Source organism: Physella acuta, unplaced genomic scaffold (genome assembly GCF_028476545.2).
Source record: "Physella acuta isolate Inbredline_101_S28 unplaced genomic scaffold, ASM2847654v3 ptg001128l, whole genome shotgun sequence".
Taxonomy (NCBI): Eukaryota; Metazoa; Mollusca; class Gastropoda; family Physidae; genus Physella; species Physella acuta.
In genome coordinates this window covers 73,162-98,625 of record NW_026732645.1, presented here as the reverse complement: position 1 = coordinate 98,625, position 25,464 = coordinate 73,162, and the positions used below count along the sequence as shown (strand labels likewise).

Genomic DNA, 25,464 nt, shown 5'->3' with positions numbered 1-25,464 from the left:
TCGACATTTAAAAGGGCAACACACAATCTTATCTAACTATCTATCAATCCATACAGCCATCCGTTCATCCATCCAACGTCCGCCCGTCCATCCATCCATCCTGATCCATCCGTAAACGGGCTTTATATGACTTAAAAATAAATTGCCTTTTTGCGATTGGGGGGGGGGGGGGGCTACTAAATAGACACCGAAGTAAAATTAAAACAAAACGTAAGAAAGAAAACGTAGGCCTTTGGCCTTTTAGTTTAGACAGTTTTTAATATGCTGAAAATATTGTCTTCTGTAGGCTAATACAATAGTGTATTAAATTTCTTAATTATTATATTAATGCTTTAAAATTTTAAAACTACATAAGAAAAAATGGTAGGCCTAATGAATCTATCGTTTTAGGACATTTTAGGTGCGTACAATTCATTGTTAATGTTAAGGCTTTATTAATAGAAGTATGTTGTCACTTGTGATATATTTGTGTCACATATTATAGATCTAGATAACTGAATAATAAACCAAAATCAATGGCTAAATATAGATCTAGACTCTATATCAATATTTTGAATATAGAATCTAGGTCAGAAATTAACTTAAAACAGCAGTGTTTGCGAGCAAGATTTGCTATAGGCCCTAGACCAGGGGTTCCCAACCTTTTTTTACTCTAGAGCACATTCTAAAATATTGGTAGGGTGGCGGGCACCACCCCTTTCAGAGGCGTAGCGACCCTTCCCGTCATCCGGGGACAAAACTTTCGATTTGCACCCCCCCCCCCCTCAAACTTTCGATTTGCACCCCTCCCCCCCCCCCCAAAACTTTCGATGTCCATCCCCTTCAACCTTTGAATAATGTTTATGAAAAAAATTCTGTCTCTGTCGAATAGTGAGAGGCGGGCACATACGAATCGTTCGGCGGGCGCCTTGGCGCCCGCGGGCACGGGGTTGGGAACCCCTGCCCTAGACCTAGATCTATATTAAATTTTATATAAACAGCGGCCATCTGTAAGTTAGAGTGGTTTCCCCTAAACCCCTTTTACAAAAAGAAAAACTTAAACAAGATGGCTGCTATAGTAAAGTAAATGAGCTTGGTTGCATCTGATGAAAACATTGCTAGTCTTTATGACTTTATTTTTTTACTGAAAAATGTTTTAATACAATTGTTTAAAAACAGGTACATAATTTAATTAATGAAACGTTTTTGTAACTTTAAAAACATTAATCCTCCTAAAGATATGAAATAATAAATAATGGTAATCTATCGTTCGTTTGAATCGTTTTGGGTACGTAAAATCGCCCGTGGCTATTTAAAACTATTTATGTACGAAAACGTTACCTCATTGTCAAGGCTTTAATAGAAGTATATTGTCATACTTTTGTGTCAAATATTATAGATAAATGAATAATACACCTAAATCAATGGCTAAATATATCGATATAGGCCAGAAATGAACTTTAAACAGCAGTGTCTGAGAGCAAGATTTGCTACTATACAAACAGCAGCCATTTGTAAAATAGAGTGGCTTCCCCCTGAATCTGGCACTAAAAGCTTATAGAGTCCTTGCAAACACGTGACCTAAATCACGTGATACCTACGCCCGCCGCCACAGTGGTGTACATCAGACGTAAACACAATCAGCTGTTCGCCAGCGCTGGACGTGTTCACCAGTGCTGGGCACTGGACGTGTTCACCGTATGTAAAGAATCGCGCCCGCGGAAAAGGAAAAATATGTTAAAAAACTTGAACTCTTAGGAATTGAAGATCCTTATACAGTTATTGACAGTTTCGTGGATAATATAAATATGTGGCCGAAATTTCTAAATAAAAATACTGTTAGTAATACCGTTTGCGTTTAGAGTTTAAGTAGACGAAGCTGATTAAATGCAGTAATATATTATAGGTTATCTACTGTAGCAAACGTGAGACCACTTAATTCCTACAAAACCCACACTACAACGGCTAATATAATCCATGGGTAATAACCAATCTGGGTAGCATGTTATACAATTTAAGACCCTTATAATCCAGCAGGGAAGTAATCAGACACATTAATACTGACGTTCAACCCTCATGATTTCCAGCCGCCACCTGTATCTAGCCCACAATAAAACCAAAGAGGAGTCTGCCCTGCCCTCCCCTGAAAATGTCTCACCTCCGTGATACCATCGATACCCAGCCCCACAGAGATAGTATTTCTTATATAATTTGACCCTCAGGGCCCAGCAGGGAGAACAAAGGGGAAAGTCCCACTGCTCTCCCATCAACATTTCTCACCTCGATGTCATGTTATGTCATTTATAGCACACATGGCTTATCAGGGGAAAGCATTAAGGCATTAAGAATCTTAACTCTGGACAGCTACACACTAGTATACTAGCTACACACTAGGTGCCTACTGTAAACTACTAGACTGTAGGCCCTATGTAGACCTGCAATTGTATCAATTGTAGACTGGGTCCATTGTTATTATTCTAAACCATCTCACTTAAAATGTTTCTAGCTTGATTTGTTTCTTTTATAAACAGTGGATTTAAAAAAAAAATTAGCCTAATCATTAACCAAATAATAATAATGTGGTTATTTGTTGTTGGCTGGTATGATCTAGATTGTACTACTAGGCTACAAAAACTTAGTAGACCAATTACTAGATATGAATTTGAATTTAATTAAACTCAGTCCAATATCAGATACATATTGCTGTAAAAAGACAACAAAGTAGGTAGGCCTTAGTAATTTATTAAAGCCTTCTACTACAATAATATCAACTACATGCTTGTATAAAGTTTTTACAATTTAATTTAAGTAGCAGATTCTAGATCTAAGTCTAGTCATACAATCTATTTCAATTTCAGAAAATTTCGTTTGCTAAAAAAATGATTAGATTATAGAGCGAGATTTTAGATCTTAGAGACAATTAAATGCTTTATTAGGTCTATTATGACTACTTTTGATTTATTATGGGTGTATTTTGAATCGAATGTAGATCTAAAGTAATTAAATTTAAGTAAAGAAGTAGATTCTAGAATCTACCCAGCGGAGCCAGGTATTAGGCCTACTATTAGATCTTATTATTCTTATTATTACTTTTGACTTTGTCTTTTACTATTAGTATTTGTGAAGGTCGAGCATATTTGTTTTATTAATAGTTATCTTTTATAATTAAAATGTATGAAGTTTATTATTTTACCTGAAACAAAGTATCGAGAACTGCATTTGATCAGATTCGGCTACTTTAACTCTAAACGCAAACAGTATTACTAACACTATTTTTATTTATTTTTATTTAGAAATTTTGTCCACATATTTATATTATCTACGAAACTGTCAATAACAGTATAAGGATCTTCAATTCCTAAGAGTTCAAGTTTTTTAACGTATTTTTCCTTTTCCGCGGGCGCGATTCTTTACATACGGTGAACACGTCCAGCGTTGGTGAACACGTCCAGCGCTGGCGAACAGCTGATTGTGTTTACGTCTGGTGTACACCACTGTGGCGGCGGGCGTAGGTATCACGAACGGACGTGACGTCATATGAAAGGACTCTATAAAAATAAAACTTAGACAAGATGGCTGCTATAGTAAATGAGCATGGTTGCATCTGTTGGAAACATCGCTAGTCTTCATTTATTACGGAAAAGTTTTAATTCAATTGTTTAAAAACAGGTACATAAATGAATCAAGGAAACATTTTTGAATTTTTTAAAACATAAATCCTCCTCAAAATGTGAAATAATTATTAAAATTTAAGGAGTCACCTGTTTTTCACATTACAAATTGCGGGCGATTTTACGTACCCAAAACGATAGATTACCGAAATAATTAGCCTACTAAAATTTATATTTAAACTTTAAAGTATTAGATTAGATTAGAATTAGATAGATTAGGCCTATTTTAAAGTAATTTACCTAATTAATTAATAATAAAGTCACCCTTTTTTCACATTACTAGACTAGATCTAGTCTCGGCGATTTTACGTACTAAAACGATAGATTACCGAAAAAATTAATAAAAAACGTTTAGATCTAGGCCAGTAAGTAAATTTCATTAAATGATTCACCCTTCTTTCACATTAAACTAGATCTAGATCTAGAATATAGATTATAATAGGCCTAATCATTAGGCCTATAGATAATATAGATAGGTTATACTATATTTATATACTATAGGCCCCTATATAATAAATATAAATAATAATAGGCCTATAGGCTATAGAGATAGATCTATTATATTGTTATACTCACTGTATATTAACTAGCCTAGGCCTATATGCCTAATCCTAATTCTATATTATAGTAGTTTAGTACTATAGGCCTATTACTTAAGTTTAAAGCAACTTTAAAGCCATAGGGTAAAGGAGGGCGTTAAGAGCCACACTTTTTAGCACCTGTACATTTTTAAAGATTTCTACTAATCTAAGAATTTTTTAGTATTGAAAATATGGCAAAATTATTCTAACATATCTTACACAATATAAAAATAATAACAAAGTGTATTAAATATACTTTAAATGGGTTTAATTGAACATTTATTGTCATACACCCAAAATCAGCATTTGGGGTGAAAGGAGCGGGCAATGGGGCAATAAGTATTATCTCCTAGTTTAGACTAACTCTGCAATAAAAATAATTAATTTCTAACCCCAAAATAGTTAATGCTGTGTACACACACTTTAACTGATACTAGCTATCACTAGGCCCCAATGGGCCCAGTCTACAACTGATACAATTGCAGGTGTACATAGGTCCTAAGCCCTAAAGTCTAGTAGTTTACAGTAGGCACATTAGTATGCCTAGTGTGTAGCTAGTATACTAGTGTGTAGCTGTCCAGAGTTAACATTCTTGCATGTAAAAAGGGGTGGTACTAACTAATCTGCCTAAATGCTTTCCCCTGATAAGCCATGTGTGCTATACATTACATAACATGACATGGAGGTGAGAAATGTTGAAGGGAGAGCAGTTGTACTGGTTTCCCCTTTTTTCTCCTTGCTGGACCCTGAGGGCTATAAATTACATAAGGAGATGCTATCTCTGGTTGGCTGAGATCTAAGAACTAAGTCCATGCTACCTACAAAGAGATAAGTTTTATGGTGGGTTAGATACAGGTGGGGGCTGGGTATCATGGGGGTGAGAAATTGTGAGGGGAGAGCAGTGGTACTGGTTTCCCCTTTTTTCTCCTTGCTGGACCCTGAGGGCCATAAATTACATAAGGAGATGCTATCTCTGGTTGGCTGAGATCTAAGAACTTAGTCCATGTTACCTACAAAGAGATGAAGTTTTATGGTGGGTTAGATTCAGGTGGGGGCTGGGTATCATGGGGGTGAGAAAATGTGAGGGGAGAGCAGTGGTACTGATTCCTCTTTGGTCTCCACCCTGCTAGACCATGAAGGTCATATATTACATAACATGCCACCCCAGATTGTCTGAGATCTGTAACTGTAATCCATGTTACCTACAAAGAGATGAAGTTTTATAGTGGGCCAGAAACTGGTGGAGGCTGGGTATCATGGGGGTAAGAAATTGTAAGGGGGGAGCAGTGGTATTAATGTGTCTGTTAACTTCCCTGCTGGACCATGAGGGTCATAAATTACATAACATACCACCCCAGATTGGCTGAGACCTAAGAGCATTTATTCCTGTTACCTAAAAAGAGATTAGAAGTTTTATGGTTGGTTAGTAACAGGTGGGGGCTGAGTCGGCTGTATTGCCCCTTAGGGGTGATAAGTACCTGTACCATTTTAAAAATTACTTTGCTAACATCAGATGGCTGAATTTTTACTTTTTAGCAGGTTAGAATTGTATTTCTATCATTTAGACACAAGTCTGTTTAACAATTAATACATTTTGTGTTAACTATTCCTATACCAGTGTCATATTCAGTGGTCTAATAAATGAGAAACTTGCACTTAGGGTTTCAAGAGCCACATAACAGTATCTGTTATAACTTTTCTAAACAGGCAAGCTAGTGGACAAAATTAATGTATTCATGTAGATTTAGATATTATCTAACAAATAAAACCATTATGGTAATGATCAGTCAAGTTTTACTCTGATAATGATAAAAACTTTATAGCATAGTAAAATGGGACAAATGTCGGCCATTTTGTTTTTTTTTTTGTTTAAAATGTACAACAACCAATGCTCTAATACAGGAACAAAGAATGGGCTTGAAAAACTCATTTGGTTTATTACAAAGCAAAGTTTCCCAAGTTATGTCTATTTGGAAAAAAAGTTCATAAAATGGTTTTATGGAGATGAGAAATTTTAGGGAAAGAGCAGTGGGATTAAATTCTGTCTCATCCTCTCCCTATTGGACCAAGTGGGTCATAAATTACATAAAATGAATCCTCTGCTTCTCTGTTATCAAAGAACAGCAGTGGTTGTTACCTTAGAAGTAGATTAGCAGTGTTATTGGGGGTTTAGTGGGGGTGGGGTGTTGATTGGGGCTTAATACCACACGGCTCTTAACGCCCTCCTTTACCCTACCCCCAAAATAATTAATTTCTAACCCCAAAATAGTTAATGCTGTGTAGTGTGTAGCAGGCCTACACACTTTAAAATTAAATGATACCACTATCACTAGAGTCTAGATCCCGTTGGACCCAGTAGACTATTTATGTGGAGAACAGAAAAAATACACAGGGAAGAAAGTAGAAAAAGTAATAGTTTTTGCTAGGAAAAGCGTCACAAAGGGAAAAAAAAATTCTGAAAAAACTCACAGAAATAAAGTCACAAAAAAGGTCACTAAAAATCTTGTAAGAAATATTTTGATTTCATTGTTGAGAATTGTAGAATTTTGAGTGTTTATTAATGTGGGCGGTGGTTTTTTTTAGAGCGTATTTATAAACTTTTAAAGCATCATGGTTTATACTATAGCAATAATAATAAGAAATACTATAAGATAAATTACACAGCAACCTAAATATTTATTACATATTTTGTTAAAAACGTAGATTTATTTAGGCACAGCGTTGTGTTTTGCTTAAGTTTTTGAACGTAGGCCTTTCCTAAGTTTTTGAACGTAGGCCTTTCCTTGGTCAGCTTCTCCTCTGTCAGCCTTGTCTGTCCATATATTGTGTGTTGTTGACGTTTTGCATCAATGACAGCCTTTTTGCATTGTTGGCTTTCTGTTTTGATCCTAAGCTTTGTAATGTAATTAGTGTGATAAATGTAGGCAGTACAGGTGGTTGAACTATTGTTGCGATCAGTTGAGGACAGCTAGTCACATTAGCTACATTTTATGCCATTTCACACTACTTTAAAGTTGGTAATTAAAAAACACGATGAAAACCAAGAACATTCTACTAAATTCTATTATATATATAAAATAATTAAAACCTACATACTTCATACTAAATATTTTTACGTATTTTAAATATAACAATACTTAAACAACCTACACACATATTTCTAAAATGTAGTTTATATTAAATTTAATTAATTGTAAGTTGATTTACACTTAATACATAAAAGTATTAATTTAACAAAGTCCATGTAAATACATATTTATGACTTTTTCCCCCTGTGACATTTTTTCCTACAATCATTTATGTAGGTCTACATAGGGCCTACAGTCTTGTAGTTACATAACATGACATGGAGGTGAGAAATGAGGGGAGAGCAGTAATACTGATTTCCCCTTGTTCTCCCTGCTGGACCCAGAGAGTCATAAATTACATAAGAGATGCTATCTCTGGTTGGCTGAGATCTAAGAGCAGCAATCCATGTTACCTACAAAGGAATTAAAAGTTGGTCATGGTGGTTTTATTGCATTTGAGGCATCCAGAGCTACATATGAGTAAATGTTGTAACTTTTCTGAAAATGCAAGCTAGTGGATTAAATTAATTTATTCATGTACATTTAGTTTTTACCCAACAAATATAATCATTTTTATTGATCAGTCAAGTTTTATTCTGAGAATGATATAAACTTTATAGCATGGTAAAACCACAAAAATGTCGGCCATTTTGTTTTGGTATCAACAATCACTGTACACAAACAGTTCACTAAAATAAAATTATTCTAACTGTAGTTACAAAAATTGTGTTAAAAATGTACAGCAACCAATGCTTGAAGATTGGAACAGAGAAATAGCATTGAAAAAGTCATGTGGTTTATTACAAAGTGAAGTTTCCTAAGTTCTGTCTACTTGGAAAAAGAAAATTCACACAATGGTTTTACGTAGGTGAGAAATTTTGAGGAAATAGCTGTGGGTTTAATTGTTTAATCTTCTCCCTACTGGGCCAAGTGGGTCATAAATTTCATAGGAAGAATTGTTACCTCAGAAGTAGATTAATTAGTTTTATTGAGGTTTTTATGGGGGTGGGGTGCTGACTGGATCCTAATTCCACATGGCTCTAAGTGCCCTGCTTTACTCTAATAAATTTAATTCAGTTACAAGCTTTTAAAATTTTATGTTAATTTATTTTATAATTATGATTTAATATTTATTTTATAGTTAGGCCTTAGGGCTAAATAACTAAAAATTCACCGCACACATTAACGTTAAAATAAACGGCCTCATAGTTATACTAATGGACATATCAAATTTCAGATGCAGCTAGACTGAAGCAATAAATGTTTCGGTACTTGCATTCACTGTACCAAAGTGTGGAGACAACCTGGCCCATCAGGCTGGTGTTGGGCTCTAAACCAGACCCACCCACTCAGGAGCTTAAAGACACAGCAGCTCAGGTCTTCTCACTTATCCAGTGTCACACTCAGGTAATGAAAATATCTTTAGCTGAATCACCACATTTTTGTCAACACATGAACATTTATTTTGTCTTTATTTTTATGAAACATGAAATAATAAATTTATTCTAAATTAGAATTCTCTATTTTGTCTTTGATTTTTTGATAATTTAAAAATAAATTTCTCCCAGTGTTCAAAATGTTTAGGGTTTTATTGTATTTTCTCAAAGTTTAAATACTCCTAATGTCAACATATTTTTTAAACCAGCAGGATAAAACAGAAGAAACACTATCCCTATTAAGATCACTACCTAATTTAGACAAATGGCTGACAGTGGTTGATGATAGTACAGGTTATGATCTGCTACAACTGTCTGTGATTTATAGGTAGGTCACATAAATAATAAGCCATAAACAAGCAGTGATAAACTTTGGTGCAATGATAACAGATGTAGATGTAGTAATTAGCTATTGAAGAACTTCAATGAAAAAGTCATGTGTGATAAAAATAGAATGAGTATATTAACTTGTAGTAATTAGCATGGCTGTAATCAGTAGCTCACAGGCCAAACATAAAAAACAACCCTTGCAGTTTTGACTAACAACTTTAAAATTAAAAGGTAATTGAACTTGATTAATTGTAGTGATAATTGTTTTTTATAGTAGTCCATATGGTATGATATGTGATACAAATTGAACATTTATTTGTATCTTAAAGTCACGTCACAAATATACAACATTACAATTCCCGGTCTTGTCAAGCTAACTTTTACTAAATCAACAGGCTGCTCATGACTTGAAAATTATTAAATAAAAAAAAAATTCTAATAAAAGCAGACAAATTAATCCTCATCTGCCCTTCTAGAAAAACAATATCAATAATTTCAACGAATTCATTGTAAAAATTGACCTTAGACATAAGGCTTCTGACTGGAATGTCAACTGTGTTGTTGTGTTTTCACTGTCCTGTCCTTTATATTAAAATCTAATATATAAAGCTCAATTCTGTATGTAACATGTAATAAGTTTGTTTGTCCATGACATACTAAATTTATGAGTTAAAAAATTACTATTGAAAGTGTTGGGAAATAATTTTCATTTTTCAAACTGATAGTAATAATTGTCGGCATGTTCATTAAACACAATTTTTTAAAAAATATCATCTTTTACAAAAATTCTAATTATGTCTGAAAATTATTTATATTTAGTCCTTTAGCACTTACTTCCCTTTGATAAATTAGGAAAACACAATTACTTCCCTTTATAAAACATTGCATTAGTGGAAAAGAATTTACTTTTTATTTCTTTGTTTTGGTGTTGGGAAAAAAATAATTACATAATTAGCGGGGATTGATCAAGTGCAAATGTTGTAGGTATTTTACGGTTAAGCTTGGAGTATTATAATTGTTCATTAAATTGAAACAGGCTCGTCCGCCGGCGCCCCACCAGGGTTCAATTTGGCGCTCTGGGCTATCCTATGGTGCATAATTTCGCTTTAAACAGTGCGATAGAGTATGGATAAGAAAGGTTACTATAGTCTTTAAGTGAATCGAATCCGGGCGTCCTCTGGCGCCCAGACAGGGTGCTATTTGGGGCCCCGGGCCTCCCGTGTTCGGTTTGGCGCCTACGTTCGTTTAAGTGAGTGCAAAAGACTATGAATAAGTTGGGGTACTATTAAGCTGAAACAGGCGATTCCACCCCGGGCTAGACTGTGAGCACTTTGCGTTTATGTTCGCGTTTGTGTTTTCTTTGTGTTTAGGTTGGGTTTGCGTTAGTGGTTGCGTTTTGATTTGGTTCGTTTTTGTTCTTTCTTTTTTCGTTTTCGTTTGTGTTTTTTTCTTTGGGTTTGTATTTGTGTTTGTGGTTGGTTTTGCGTTTGGATTTGGTTTGTTTTCGTTAGCTTTTTCATTTGTGTTTTTTTTCTTTGGGTTTGTGTTTGTGGTTGGTTTTGCGTTTGGATTTGGTTTGTTTTCGTTTGCTTTTTCGTTTTTTTTTCTTTGTGTTCGTATTGGTGTTTGTGGTTGTGGTTGGGTTTGTTGTTAGGTTTTTGTTTTCGTTTGCTTTTTTGTTTGTTTTTTCTTTGTGTTGGTATTGGTGTTTGTGGTTGGGTTTGTTGTTAGCTTTTTGTTTTCGTTTGTATTTGTAATTGTGTTAGCGTTATGTTTGCGTTTTGTTGTTTAGGTTTTGGTTGGTTGTGGTTTGGGTGGGCAATGCCGGGTTTATGATGATTAATAAACACACAGGTAATGGTCTTTAACAGAAAGGTTTTTCACAGAAGCCAGAGCAGGGCCGGGCCGGGACGGCTAGTAATAAATTATAAAAATAATAAAACAATTAGAAAAACTTTATCATCCTAGCTTTTTAATGCACTAATTTGATAAACAATATACAAACCTACAACCTAGTCCACAAAATAATGACATGTGAAAATGTCTCCCGACAATAGGCTCGCCACAACATACTAATACTAGTTCTGTTGAAAAGACCCACAGTAACATGGTTACCGAAAACTGGACCCCCCCCCCATCCAATGTGGAAATCCACACAAATTTGGTAGACGTCTCAAAACTTAATACCATACCAGTTTACTATTTCAATATCATGTATTAATTTAATAATTTCGGTAATGTTTATTATTAGGCCCTAAATAATCGAAGTATAGAGTGTAGAGAGAGAGATAAATTAGTAAGTTTTAAACGACAAAGTAATAAAATAGGTCTATACAGAGGCGTAGCGACCCTTCCCGGCGTCCGGGGACAAACTTTCAATTTGGCGCTCCCCTCGGGAGCAAATTTTTCAAACTTTTGATTTGCACCCCCCCTCCCCCAAACTTTTTCGATTTACACCCTTCCTGAAACTATTTATAATGCAAAAAAAGCAGCTAAAATGACATTTTAATTTGTTTTTACAACCCATTTTGGCGCCCCGTAGGTCGGCGCCCGGGACATATGTACCCCCCTGCCCCCCCCCCCCCATCGCTACGCCTCTGGGTCTATATTATGATACAATGATTTTCACCATTACCAACCAAAAACTCATACAAAGTAATATTTCTGTTTACTTCATCGTTGGCTTACCAAATAGGTGCTATTTTAATTAAGGGTCGTCCATGAATGACGTCACACTCCAGAGGGGCGGGTGCAGGGCTTTAGAAAGTGTTACCACACGCTTTTTAATTTTAAGTTGTTGCTTCACATTGGTAATATAAATGCGGTGTTTTATTTACACGTTGTTGTGTGTGTTTGTTTTAAAACAAACACTCGTCTCAATTTAACTTTGTAGGCCATACATTATAGATGCATGATGCGAGTTTTATGTTAGTTTTAAAATGTAAGCAGGTGTTAAAATGAGCTTAGTTTGTTTCAAGAGCTGTACTGCAGGAGCTAAATATATTGTGTGATCCCAAATTGCGTGTGAGCGAGACAAGGGCCTGATATTTGCCAGGAGCGGGAGACATCGCCGCGTCATTCTCGCAATACACATAAACTATCGCGGCAAGCTCATCAAATTGCAAATACTCGCCAAGTCTAACTCTGTATCCTCCGTAAAGACAAGCTAGCCCTACAATGTCCTAAATCAACAGTCTGCCATAATGTACAGTTAATTTGCTCCCCTTCATCCTCCCCCATCCATACCGAATATTTTTTTGAGAAAACTCTGTTTATATCTAAGCGCATCAGATGCGTAGCGACCCTTCCCGGGACAAACTTTTCGATTTGCACCCCCTCAACCTTCCAATTTATTTTTCCAACCCATTTCTTGCGCCCCATAAGGTTGGCGCCCGGGACATATGTCCCCCCCCCCCCCCGCCCTCGCTACGCTACTGAAGCGCATGCACACTGAATGAAATGGCTACCGAGCGAAAGAAAAAACTTCGTCATAACTAAAAATTGCATCTTTTTCAACCCAGCGACGAACACGATATTTCTTGTATCCTTACCACCCAGCGCAAGTACTTGGTTATTTCAAGTATAACGCCGTATTGAGATATACGGCCAGTAAAATACACGATCTGGCGATAGACCAACAGTCCCGACTAAATATAAGCAGATCGTAATGCCCGGCTGGAGTGTTCAGAATTCAAACTTTTTCTCTTTAAAATATTATAAACGGGAATGCATTAAAACTGTACTGTCTATTACATTTCGATTACAATGGGTTAACTCGGCTAAATTTACCTTAGATAACGCGTGGTGACTCCTGGAAACATTCACGTTGTCTTGAGTAGAAGATGTAGTACCAGTGGAGACATTTTCAATACTACTATATTTAGTGCACTGCGTGGTCAAGTCTTTCCTTTTTCAGGTATTTTATAGATTGGTAAACGTGTCATGAGGGGAATATCCGTTACGTGGCATGATCAGGAGTTGCGTCAGACATTTTTTCTCAGAGGAGGGGGGGGGGGGGAGAGACGGACATAAAGACTATTCAAAGAAGAAAATATATACTTTTAACCAGAGGCGTAGCGAGGGGGTGCGGACCGCACCAGGTGACACCATTTAGGGGGGTGACACCAAGGCGAAAAATAGCATAGAGAAAAACTTTGGGGGGGGGGGTGCAAATCGAAAGTTGGGGGGGGGGGGGGCAAATTGAAAGTTTGAGGGGGGGGGGTGCAAATCGAAAATTTGAAAGTTTGTCCCCGAGAAGGGTCGCTACGCCTCTGGGGGTGACATCATTAAGTGCCGCACCGGGGTGACACCCGACCTCGCTACGCCACTGCTTTTAACAGTGTCGCCCCCCCCCCCCCTCCCGGAGAAAAACGTTTAGAAGAAACACTGATCCCAAGTTTCTCTAGAAAGAAGTCATCATACATCGTATTCTCGGGGGGGGGGGGGGGGCTCCATGAGCTGAGTTTATGCGTGGTTAGAACTGGAAAGTCGCCTATTTTCTTCAATATTTTTACTCGCTATTAAAACCTATTAGTTTTCCTGTTTGGCAAAAATTATTAGGATTAAATAAGGTGGTTCGAGTGTTAATAATTTGATATAAAGCGTCTTAGATCTAGTCTTTATAATCAACAGTGGCAAATGTTTTTTAACAAATGTCATCTTCAGCTGTCAATTAAAGTGTGAAAATGACATTAATGAACAGTGAATCACATCCATCCAAATACTTAGTAAGTTTAAAAGATCGTGTTAAAGTTTCAGGACTGTTAAATTCCGCTTAACCTATCCCCCTCTTCTAAGGTCACGTATTTGTGGTGGTGAATTTTTTTCATTTTAGGCTTGGTGTTGTACCTGATAGTAGTTTTATAGTCAAGATCCGGCGATCGGAGATTCAAGGGACAAAATTAAATAAGCAAGGAGGGGGTCTGGTATAAGAAAGAAACATAGCATGACAAACATTTTTTATTATGGGTGTGGTCAGAGGCGTAGCGAGGGGGGGAGGGGGGCGGTGGTGCGGACCACAACGGGTGACACCATTTAGGGGGTTGACACCAAGGCAAAAAATAGCAAAATATATAGAGAAAAATTTGAGGGGGGGGGGGGGGTGCAAATCGAAAGTTTGAGGAGGTTTGTCCCCGAGAAGGGTCGCTACGCCTCTGGGGGTGACATCATTAAGTGCTGCACCGGGTGACACCCGACCTCGCTACGCCACTGAGTGTGGTAGGTGAACCATAATCTCTACATTTGTGACGTCCGTATCTGGATAATATTCAAGCTAATTACGCCCTTATTATAGAATGGGAGGGGACGGTGGCTTGACGTCATTTGACTGATATTTTATACGCCAATCATACAGAGCCTGAAACCACAGGGAGTGCTGTTACGTGGCCTTCCAGCTTGTCTAGTTTCATGGAAAGACGTGCTTAAAATAATTGCTCTCCCCTCCCCCACTCAGTTACTAGATCTATATAGGCTTATACACAAATCCTCATAAAGTTGTGTATGGGTGAATACCAATGCTTACATTATATTCTTGTTTAGAAGCCTCATGTTGTATCCCTTGTTGAATGTTGTCGATACGTTTTAGAAATTAAATCCAGATCTAGAATACTAAACCACGTTTTCATGAGCAAATCTTTCCAAGTATTACGAACCGGGCTCTAATTATTGTCAATAATTTTATCAAAATTAATATATCATGTAATATATCATCAGGTTTCCATCGAAATCTCACAATTTCCCACAAAATGAAGAGTCTTTGACCTATGTTATCAATTATTGTTAAATGTTACGAAACAGATTAGCTGTCCTCGAGGCAGCACGTGGCGTCCATTGACGTGCCTCACAGGAAGCGCATGCTAACAGTTATATTTAGACCCGATCGTTACACGTACGAGGAATTCCCTTAGGCTACACGCAATTGTCGGGAATGCCCTATTACGTGTCTCGATTTTCTTTTTTAAAAAATGCATGTTATTATTATCCCTTAAAGCCTATAAACATTGACTTTGCCCCCTCCCCCCTTCCACGAAAATTAGCCTTTTTCGGAAATTTATTATTTAAAAATGACATCATGCTTATTCTTGAAAACTGTTAGATCTATATATTAGCGCTATCTTTATAAAAACTAGAAGGGTTAACTGGCATTTAATTTTATTCAGCAAAACTGGGGAGTAACTTGTGTCTAGTAATAAAAAAATAATTTTTCTTGATAATTTGCATTACATAGTTTGCACTCAATTTTTTTTTACACATTTAAATAAAAATTAAATTGTACAACTACTGCTTAGGTACTTTCTGTTGATAGATGTAGACCAGTCATCCACTACCTGCTGACCCACAGCTGGGACCCAGACAGGTATGACTGTAGCCCACCTGTCAGTCTGGCAGCTTACATGGGAGACAACCATGTCCTGCAGCTGCTCATTCAGCTGGGAGCTAAGGTGATGAATAAAAAAAGAATAAATTTGTTTAAAATAAAGTAACATTGTGCAGAGTGTGTTGCATGTTATCTGTGTTGCTTTTTTCTGATGTCAATTAATAAGAATGATAGTGCAGGCATGATAGTAAAGAATGTCACAAAGTGAAAACTGATTTTTTTTTAAAACAATAAACTATTGAGAAAAAAAACAACTTTACAATAAAAACAGAACGTAGCCGACTATAAAAAATTTAAAATTAGATTTGTTAAAAAATTAACTACAAGAAATCCTGCTTTTAAAAAAATCTGCTGCTAAACAATTATTCACAATTAAATAAAAGATAAGTTCTATTTATAAAATATTTATTTCTATTTATGAAATAATTATTTCTATTTATGAAATACTTATTTCTATTTATTAAATAATTATTTCTATTTATTAAATAATTATTTCTATTTATGAAATAATTATTTCCATTTTTTAAATAATTATTTCTATTTATTAAATAATTATTTCTTTTTATTAAATAATTATTTCTATTTATTAAATAATTATTTCTATTTATGAAATAATTATTTCTATTTATGAAATAATTATTTCTATTTATGAAATAATTATTTCTATTTATTAAATAATTATTTCTATTTATGAAATAATTATTTCTATTTATGAAATAATTATTTCTATATATGAAATAATTATTTCTATTTATGAAATAATTATTTCTATTTATTAAATAATTATTTCTATTTATTAAATAATTATTTCTATTTATTAAATAATTATTTCTATTTATTAAATAATTATTTCTATTTATGAAATAATTATTTCTATTTATTAAATAATTATTTCTATTTATGAAATAATTATTTCTATTTATGAAATAATTATTTCTATATATGAAATAATTATTTCTATTTATTAAATAATTATTTCTATTTATTAAATAATTATTTCTATTTATTAAATAATTATTTCTATTTATGAAATAATTATTTCTATTTATGAAATAATTATTTCTATTTATGAAATAATTATTTCTATTTATTAAATAATTATTTCTATTTATTAAATAATTATTTCTATTTATTAAATAATTATTTCTATTTATTAAATAATTATTTCTATTTATTAAATAATTATTTCTATTTATTAAATAATTATTTCAATTTATTAAATAATTTTTTTTTAAATTTTTATTAATTAAATAAATATTTCTATTTATGAAATAATTATTTCTATTATTAAATAATTATTTAATCTTATTACCAGACTGGTGTAAAGAAAGGCATGTGTTACCCTGAGCCTCACCTGCCCATCAACTATGAGAGCTCATTCTTCAGCATGTCCCCACACCCAGTCTACCTGTGTAAGACACACAGGATGACACCTGTCCAATGTGCCATCCAGTGTGATCACCTCGCCTGTGTTCAGGTAGTAACAGTATACAGAAATAATTTTTCTTTGGGTTTTCATCAAGTCATAGTATAATAGAGATACTATGCTTTTGAACCTGACTGTCCATGGGGCAGGCGAAGTAGAGTTCATCTGTTTCAGTGACCTCAGCATATGAAGGGATAGTGTGGTCAGCTCAATGCCCAGCTGACTTTACTATCCCTAACGTGAGTCAGGTACCCATCAGAGTGAGGTGGACTCAAGGATGTACTACTTATATGAACCCTGGATTCGAAGTTGAGACTTCAGATTAGCAATTGTATGCTCCACCATTTGACCACTGTCTCATTATCAAGTCAAAGTTTATTGTAAGTTTTTTGATTACCTCCCCTGATTGGGAGCTAACTTACTTCCCCTCAAAGACATGTCAGTTATAAAAAATAGTTAGATTGGGCTGAGTTATAAAATTAGAAAAAAATATTTACGAAGCCTAATTTTTTTTTGCTTTATGTAAATGCAGTTAACTTAATATCTCTTATATAAGCAGATATAAAAATAATTTGTAAGAGTCAGATCTTTCTTTCGCTGTAGACAATCTTAAAACATGAAGATGTCAAATCACCACATGAGCTGCTGATGTACGCTTGTCAAGAAGGGTCATCCAAGTGCATCCGCTACTTTGTGGACATGTATCCAGACAGCTTAAACATTTATATGAATGGGGACACGCCTTTATTGGCGGCTGTGCCCTGGGGTGAAACGTAAGTCTGTGTTATTTTTAATGTATGAGACTAAAAAAACAATAAACAGCAAACCAAAGGAGGTCGTCATGGTCCGTCGGTTAAGCTCGGATGTTGAACGGATAAGTCCCAAATTCAAACCCCAGAGGCTCGATAGCTGGGGACAGCCACTCATCTAGGAAAGGCAACTCCAAAATCAAACAACTTTTGCCGCCTTGTAGTTTGTTCTTGGTTGGACAAAGGCTATGGAAGCAAATTCAAAAAGAAAAGCAGGCTGAAATAGGAGTCAACGACCTAAATGGCGCATAACCAGTTGACACGTAAACTTAATTGTGTTGGAAGTAATCCCTTCTAACTCTAAAATTAAGAACCGAAGAAGAAGAAAAAAGATCAAACCAATTTTAATAAATGTTGGTTAGTTGAAAATCTGTGTTATTTATAGTAAGATAAAACATTAAACTTTAATAACAGTGTGTGTTCACTTCAAAAATGAAGATTAAAAAAATTAATACGTTTAAACCAAAGTTGAACAAAAACAAAATGCTGGTAATGTAGGGTGTATTTAAAGGCTTGTAGAGTTGTCAGTACCCTGGCCTTGTTTATATTGAGGGTAAGGATATCATGTATCAAAGGTAAGATACATCTGAGGTAGAGGGTCACACATGCCATTGTTACAAGTAAAGAAGGTCTGCTACATAGCAAGAAATCAAGAACAGTCTCATGTACTGACTGCAACTCAACATTATTTAATGTTAAAAAACACTTAAAATATATCTATCATATCATTGTACTATGGTTTTGAAATTGTAAACAGAGTATGGTGACAGCATATTTAAATGGAAATGCTGTTTTAGATGTTGTAACATTGTATGTGATGTTTCTAGGTCTTGTAACATTGTATGTGATGTTTCTAGGTGTTCCAAGATTTTGCTGGACGCTGGAGCAGACGTCCACATGAGGTCAGAGAGCATCCAGGAGACAGCCCTGCACCGACTGTACAGGCAGAACATTGACGGGCTGTTCACCATCTACGACACGACCAAGTACCTGCTGACTACAGGGATAGAGCAGGAGGTAGGTTAACTGGGGTAAAGTTGGGGGGGGGGGGGGTATGGGGTTGTTGGCTGTAGCGTGCCATCATTTGGGAGTGGAGTTGTGATTTCTAGTGTGGATGAAAAGACAGAACATAAAAATTGTACAAATAGACGACCTGTAAACATAGCTTTTCTGTAAAAACTCCAGGATCATAAGTGAACTTTTTGAGAAAAGAAAAGCGGATTTCTCTGAAACAGTTGATCAATTTTCCTAGAAAATAGTTTTTAAACTTGCTGAGACTTAAAACAATTTTCTTACTTAAAATTGAAATGGATGTTTATGGAACACAAGTTTTAAATATTTAAATATATTATTAAATTAGTTGACTTTCATAGTGAACTACATATTTTTGAAAATCTGCTTTTTCTGGATAGTATTATTAACAACTTTTTGAATAAAAATGTGGTTAATGCAAATGCCTTCACACTTGTGTGTTTATCAAAGTGAATGCCCACGAGTTAATTATTTTGTCAAGGTGAATGCCTACACACTAATGTATTTATGCCTACACATTAACATGTCTTTTAAGGTAAATGCCTAGACACTTTGTTAATGTCTACCCACTGTGTCAATGCCTACACACTGTGTTAATGTCTACATACTGTGTTAGTGTCTACACACTAATGTGTTTATGTCTGTGTTAATGCATACAAACTGTGTTAATGCCTACACACTGTGTTAATGCCTACACACTGTGTTAATGCCTACACACTAATGTGTTTATACCTATGTTAATGCCTGTGTTAATGCCTACACACTAATGTGTTTATACCTATGTTAATGCCTGTGTTAATGCCTACACACTAATGTGTTTATACCTATGTTAATGCCTGTGTTAATGCCTACCCACTAATGTGTTTGTTAAGGTGAACGCCTACACACAGCTTGGTGAGACAGCCCTACACATGCTGGTGTCCCACGTCTCCTACACAGGAGGGAACTACGTGGACCCCCAGAGACAGACCCCCAGGGTACAGCTACAAGACAGCTACCAGTCACAGGTACTAAATCTTATGTTGTTTCCCTAACTCTCTCATAGTTTATATGGTAAACCCCTGGGTTTCTCAGGGTTTTTGCTTAGTTTCCTGGTACATCACAGAGACTGTTTGAGATATTAAGGGCAGGTTTATAAGGTTTATAAAGTCTTAAGTCTTGGGTCCTGGTACATCACACAGTGTGTGATATTAGGGGCAGGTTGGTAAGGGGACAGTCTTAAGTCTAGTGGTATGGTACTCAACCTGTTGACTTAGCAAGCATGCTCTCTACTGTTAGACCACACCATACCCTAAATATATCATCAGCACATGAGGGGATTAATAGATTTAAAAAGGAAAGGAATCACTAAGTATAGATTTTCAATGACACATTTTGTTGAGCATAGTTCAACATTTGCTTATACTCATGTGTTTATGCGTATATTAAAATATGTTTATGTTGTTTTAGGTGTCATTGTTCTTGGTATAGTTCTTTATTTTTATTTTTTTGGTAATATTTGTTGATTTTGTGGTTTTAAAAATTTATCATTTGTCTTAGAATTTGTTAATTGTCATATTTGTTCCTTTTTGTGTATTGTTCAGATGTGTTGATATTATTGAAATTTGTCAATATTGTTGAGATTTGTTATTGTTAAGATTTGTCTATATTTTTGTGTTATGTTGATGTTGTTGAGATGTGTTGATATTGTTGAGATGTGTTGATGTTGTTGTGATGTGTTGATGTTGTGATGTGTTGATATTGTTCAGATGTGCTGATATTGTTGAGATGTGTTGATATTGTTGTGCTGTATTGATGAGATAATGTAACCCTGTTGCCAACCGAATGAGAAACTCACACACAGACTTGATGTAAAGCTTTGTCCCAGGTACTGGCTGCCCTGCGGCTACTGCTGGAGTTTAACGCCGACCCCACCCTGCTGAACAGTGCCAGACTGACCCCACTCAGTCGCCTGCTGCACATTGGGCTGAAGGCGGTCAACAGGTTTGAGCCGTGTGAGTGTGTGAGCACGTCCCAGCCCGACAGGTTCATACATGAGTACAGACACAACTACCAGGTCCTGACGCAGGCGCTGGATGTCTTGCTGCAGTTTGGGGCAGATCCCTCCTTCACATGTCATGTGAGTACAGTTGGTCTCTTAACTCAAGTAGATTGAAATGTGGACTTGATGCAGTTTTTCTATTAAATTTCATCAAATCTTTGATAATTTACTTCCTCATCTAGCTAAACAGTCATATGCACTCAGTCATATTCACTAGCAAGTCACCTTCAGTAGCACACATTGGGTCATGAGTATTGAATCCCTAGCAGCCTCCCCCCTTTAACACTAATGTTGACCTTGTATTCCTTGAGTGGCCGCACCCCCTGACCTTGATGTTGACCTTGTATCCCTAGTGAGCCACACCCCTGACTTTGATGTTGACCTTGTATTCCTGAGTGGCCACACCCCTGACCTTGATGTTGACCTTGTATTCCTGAGTGGCCACACCCCCTGACCTTGATGTTGACCTTGTATTCCTGAGTGGCCACACCCCCTGACCTTGATGTTGACCTTGTATTCCTGAGTGGCCACACCCCCTGACCTTGATTCTGTATTTATAGACTGGCCACACCCCTGACCCTGTATTCTCAGGATGGCCACACCCCTGACCTTGTATTCTCATAGAGGCCACACCCCTGACCTTGTATTCTCAGAGAGGCCACACCCCTGACCTTGTATTCTCAGAGAGGCCACACCCCTGACCTTGTATTCTCAGAGAGGCCACACCCCTGACCTTGTATTCCTAGAGTGGCCACACCCCCCTGACCTTGATTCTGACCTTGTATTCCTAGAGTGGCCACACCCCCCTGACCTTGATGCTGCACCTCCTGCTGTATGACGACATGTCCAACATCTGCTGTCAGCACCCACACGTGGTGGCTGCTGTGGAGGTGCTGCTCCAACATGGCGCCCAGCCCAACTTTACTGACGGCGGCCAGAGAACAGCGTACACCCTACGTATGTTTCCTTTATCTGTGCTTTATTCATTCTTTGAGTACACAACTTTCACTGGGCAGTGATGTAAATTATAAATAAATATGTAATGAAATTATTGTAACGTTTCTTATTGTTTAGTTTTGTGAGGTGCAGTTGATGTGGAATAAAAATGAAAATTTCATTGAAAAGCATCAACAGTTAGTTATAAACTCAATAATGGTGTTAATGACTATGTAAAGTTAATTGGGTTAACTTGTTCATTGTTGTTATAGTGTAACCAACACTTAAGCAATTATTTTGGATTTCCATCTTAACACTATCACAATCTTATAAAAAAAACAGAAAGTTTAAACACCAAAATAAAACTATAAAAACATTCATTTGTTCATAGTTTCTGATGCTTTTTGACAGTTTCTGATGTTTTTCGACAGCTTCTGTTATTTTGACTGTTTCTGATGTTTTTGACAGTTTCTGATATTTTTTGACAGTTTCTGTTGTTATTTTGACAGTTTCTGATGTTTTTTGACAATTTCTGTTGTTATTTTGACAATCTGATGTTTTTTGACAATTTCTGTTGTTTTGACAATCTGATGTTTTTTGACAATTTCTGTTGTTATTTTGACAGTTGCTGCCATTTGTTCCCGCTGCCTTGAGAACACACTAGCCCACAACACCAGTGACGACCAGGCCCTGAGAGAAAAGTTTGGGGAGGTCATGAATGATGTGCTGCGTGTTTTCTTACAGCACGGGCTGGAGCCAAACTACACGTGTAGTAAGCTTTGTCAACATCTGAGGGGCGGACAAGGCAATGGCTTGATGGGTGAAGTTTGATGCGTGTTCTTTGTTAAATTCTTGTTGACACTGTCAGTAATTTTATTCAGAATTTTAACTTAGGATAAGTAAAGTTCCATTTTCAAACCTGACGGTCTATAGGGCAAGTGAAGTAGAGTTCACTTGTTTCTGTGACCTCGGCATATGAAGATAGTGTGGTCAGCACTATGCCCAGCCGCCTTTACTTTCCCTAACGTGGGTTAGGTACCCATCAGAGTTGTGTGGACTCAGGGACGGTCTACTGACTTGAACCCAAGATTTACGGGTTAGCAGTCCAGCTCTCTACCGCTAGACCACTCTGTCCCCTTTAACTTAGGATACTTGATGATAAACAAAGGCAACAGTGGGTGATTAGTTGTATGTGGTGATTCATGGCCGAATGTCATTTATGTGGGCAGTTGTCTTATGTGGGTCAGTGGTTACGTGTGACAGCTGGTTATGGTTGGCAAGTGATCCTACAGAGTGGCCATATGTGGGAGTTGTTATGGGTGACCAGTGGTCAAGTATGGCCGATCGTCAAGTTTGGCTGTGTGTGACAACTTTTAATATCTTCTGCAAACACTTTCAGAATTTGTTAAGCTGGTCAGTTTGGCCAGTACGGACATGGAGTTCCTGCTGATCCACAGGTGGCTCCAGACCCTGCTCCAGTGGGGGGCTGACCCTGACCTTCAACCCTACCCAGCCGAGCCAATCATCTGTCACTGCCAGAGCTCAATTTTTCTCAAGAAACTTCCAACTCAACCCCTTGTCCATTTTATTCATGAGGTAACATTTTTCTAATTTAAATCATTTAGTACAATCTATTCTATATTAGGCTGTCATTTTTTGGTGATTATCATAGCACTAATTAAAGACACAAAAACTCAGATATAGATATATTTTCTAGAACTTGATTCCTATTACATAACAATTCCTTGGGTCTTAAATCACCACAGGTTAAAGATAAAGAAAATCTGAGAACCAACAAGTCCCTACAGAACATTTTGGCCCTGTTTTACAAGACAATGGATCACACAACGCTCCACCAATGTCTCAGCTCCACCAGAAGTGCCATCCACCTGCAGCACTGCCGGTTCCTCAACTCCACCGGCTCCATCTCGACACTCTGCGATGGCAGCACTGACCTACTGACCCTGGTGACCTTGATGAGTGACAACCCAAGGTCACTGAAAGAACTCTCCAGGGTGGCTATTTACAAGTCGCTTGACCTTAAGCTGGCCAGTCGAGTGGACCAACTGCCGTTACCTTTTGTTGTGAAAAAATATTTGCTGGATATTGATACGTGACCTAACAAGTGGACAGTGGTCATTGAAGTAGTCTTGTTAGCAACTTGAGGAGCTGTTTATTATCTCCTTCCTGGTCTGTTCATATGGGTAAATCATCAGAGCAAAGCTGGCTTTATTTTTTTCCATGATGTAAATATGTAAATGCTATTTTGGAATAGGAAGCAAAACTTTGTGCCTAGTGGAACTGGAAGCAAAACTTTGTATCTAGTCTTTGGAAAGTTCAGGGAGGGTGGCTTCAGTGTGTGTTACAATGTGAAGAGGTTGTGCCAAGTTTTTGTGTTATTTTTTTAAATACAAAGATCCTCCAAGCTAAGAAATTCCAATCATGTAAATATTATTTGGGCATTGTTTTACATTTAACTTGACAGAAAATCCACATGAATTTATTTTGTAATGAAACAGGTTTAAAACTTTATAACAATAAACATAAATTGTCTTTAGAAGAGATTTCAGTATGGATGAACTTTTTTATTTTTACTAATATATCTAAAGACAAATTATGTTTATTTTTAGTGCATTTGAAATTTTATTATTTATGTTTTTATTGTTTTAATTTTACTTTTAAATATTAAGGTATTGATAAGATGTAATATTTAAGTTGTAAAAACATGACATTTTAATTTTAAAAATTTGGTTCAATTTTTTTAATAAGGTTAAGCTCCCAACTAATTGAAAAATATTTTCTTACAACAAAATTGGTTAACTTTAAACAACTTTTGGCCACTTAATTAGACTATGGTCCATTCTCAGATATAAATATTTTCATGAAGTTCACCCAGTTTCACTATTGCTAATGCTTGTGATCATCCCATTTATTTAAATAATTTATTTATTTTCTAGTAATAAGTTGATGTTTTTAATCTGAAACTAATTTATCTGTAATGCTTTATAAAAACACTTGTATAGAAGTGGGTCACAATTGAGGTAAACTGACATACTTAGTAATATGTAATAAACAATTTTCAATTATTTTTACTGCTAAGAGATTTATTTAAAAATAGATCTTTTAGAGCAAAACTGTTGTAATGCTGTAGTTTATTAACTACAGCTTATATAAAGAACTCATTTAAACGATGACACTAGATTTTGCAAGTGGACTCTTTGATTGGTCTAATGTAATTTTTTTTTGCAGATTCCTTTCCTTCATACCTTTTTTTTTTAAATTATATATTTTGTGACATAAAATATAATTTGTTTGGACAAGTTGTTTGTAAATTTGTGTAAACTGTACCAATGGAACTTTAGGAAATTTATAATAAAGTTCCTGTTTTTTTTTGTTCAGCTACTAAGCATTATAATTAAAAGTTAAGTTTTTATCTCACATCATTCAATCTAAAATTGACAACAAAGTATAGATATTCTAGGATCTTTTTTTTTTGTAAACCTTGAGCTTCTTCAAAGAGATCTATGAAAACTAGTCATTTTTTAAGATATTTTTTTCTTCATTTAGTATATGGCCAGTGAAAGCTTTTAAAGAAAATGTATGAAAATATTGTGATTTTCACTATACTAAACTTGAATCACATTCCATTTTGTTTACTTATTTGTTTAAATTAGTTTAATGCATTTTATTTAACAAAAAACTTCTAAAACTGGTAAGATGTGCTAGAGCAAAATGAACTTTATCTCAGCTGAATAGACAAAAAAAATGAAGTCCCACAT

The 25,464-nt window shown here is 35.9% G+C and overlaps 2 protein-coding genes across 4 annotated transcripts in view; one reads left to right on the top strand and one right to left on the bottom strand.

Moving 5' to 3' along the window:
* LOC131956108 (baculoviral IAP repeat-containing protein 2) overlaps window positions 1–12,979 on the bottom strand; it is a 42,252-nt gene extending 29,273 nt beyond the window's left edge. The window contains exon 1 of the mRNA XM_059320518.1: window positions 12,855–12,979. The gene's annotated coding sequence lies outside the window, so the exon portion shown is untranslated. The remainder of the gene's footprint in view (window positions 1–12,854) is intronic.
* LOC131956109 (uncharacterized) lies at window positions 1,107–25,269 on the top strand. 3 transcript variants are annotated; one of them, XM_059320523.1, is made up of 13 exons: window positions 1,107–1,158; window positions 8,537–8,706; window positions 8,945–9,063; window positions 15,370–15,505; window positions 16,757–16,918; window positions 17,471–17,640; window positions 18,534–18,693; window positions 19,581–19,715; window positions 20,576–20,827; window positions 21,541–21,706; window positions 22,311–22,505; window positions 23,085–23,281; window positions 23,452–25,269. In XM_059320523.1, exons 2-13 carry the CDS (start codon window positions 8,560–8,562, stop codon window positions 23,800–23,802), a joined length of 2,190 nt encoding a protein of 729 aa, XP_059176506.1. In that variant the 5' UTR covers window positions 1,107–1,158; window positions 8,537–8,559; the 3' UTR covers window positions 23,803–25,269. The 3 variants fall into 3 exon arrangements, with proteins under 3 accessions (XP_059176506.1, XP_059176508.1, XP_059176507.1); XM_059320525.1 differs by lacking the exons at window positions 1,107–1,158; window positions 8,537–8,706 and having other exon boundaries at window positions 8,995–9,063; window positions 15,353–15,505; XM_059320524.1 differs by lacking the exons at window positions 1,107–1,158; window positions 8,537–8,706; window positions 8,945–9,063 and adding an exon at window positions 15,203–15,249.
* Window positions 25,270–25,464: the final 195 nt, after the last annotated feature.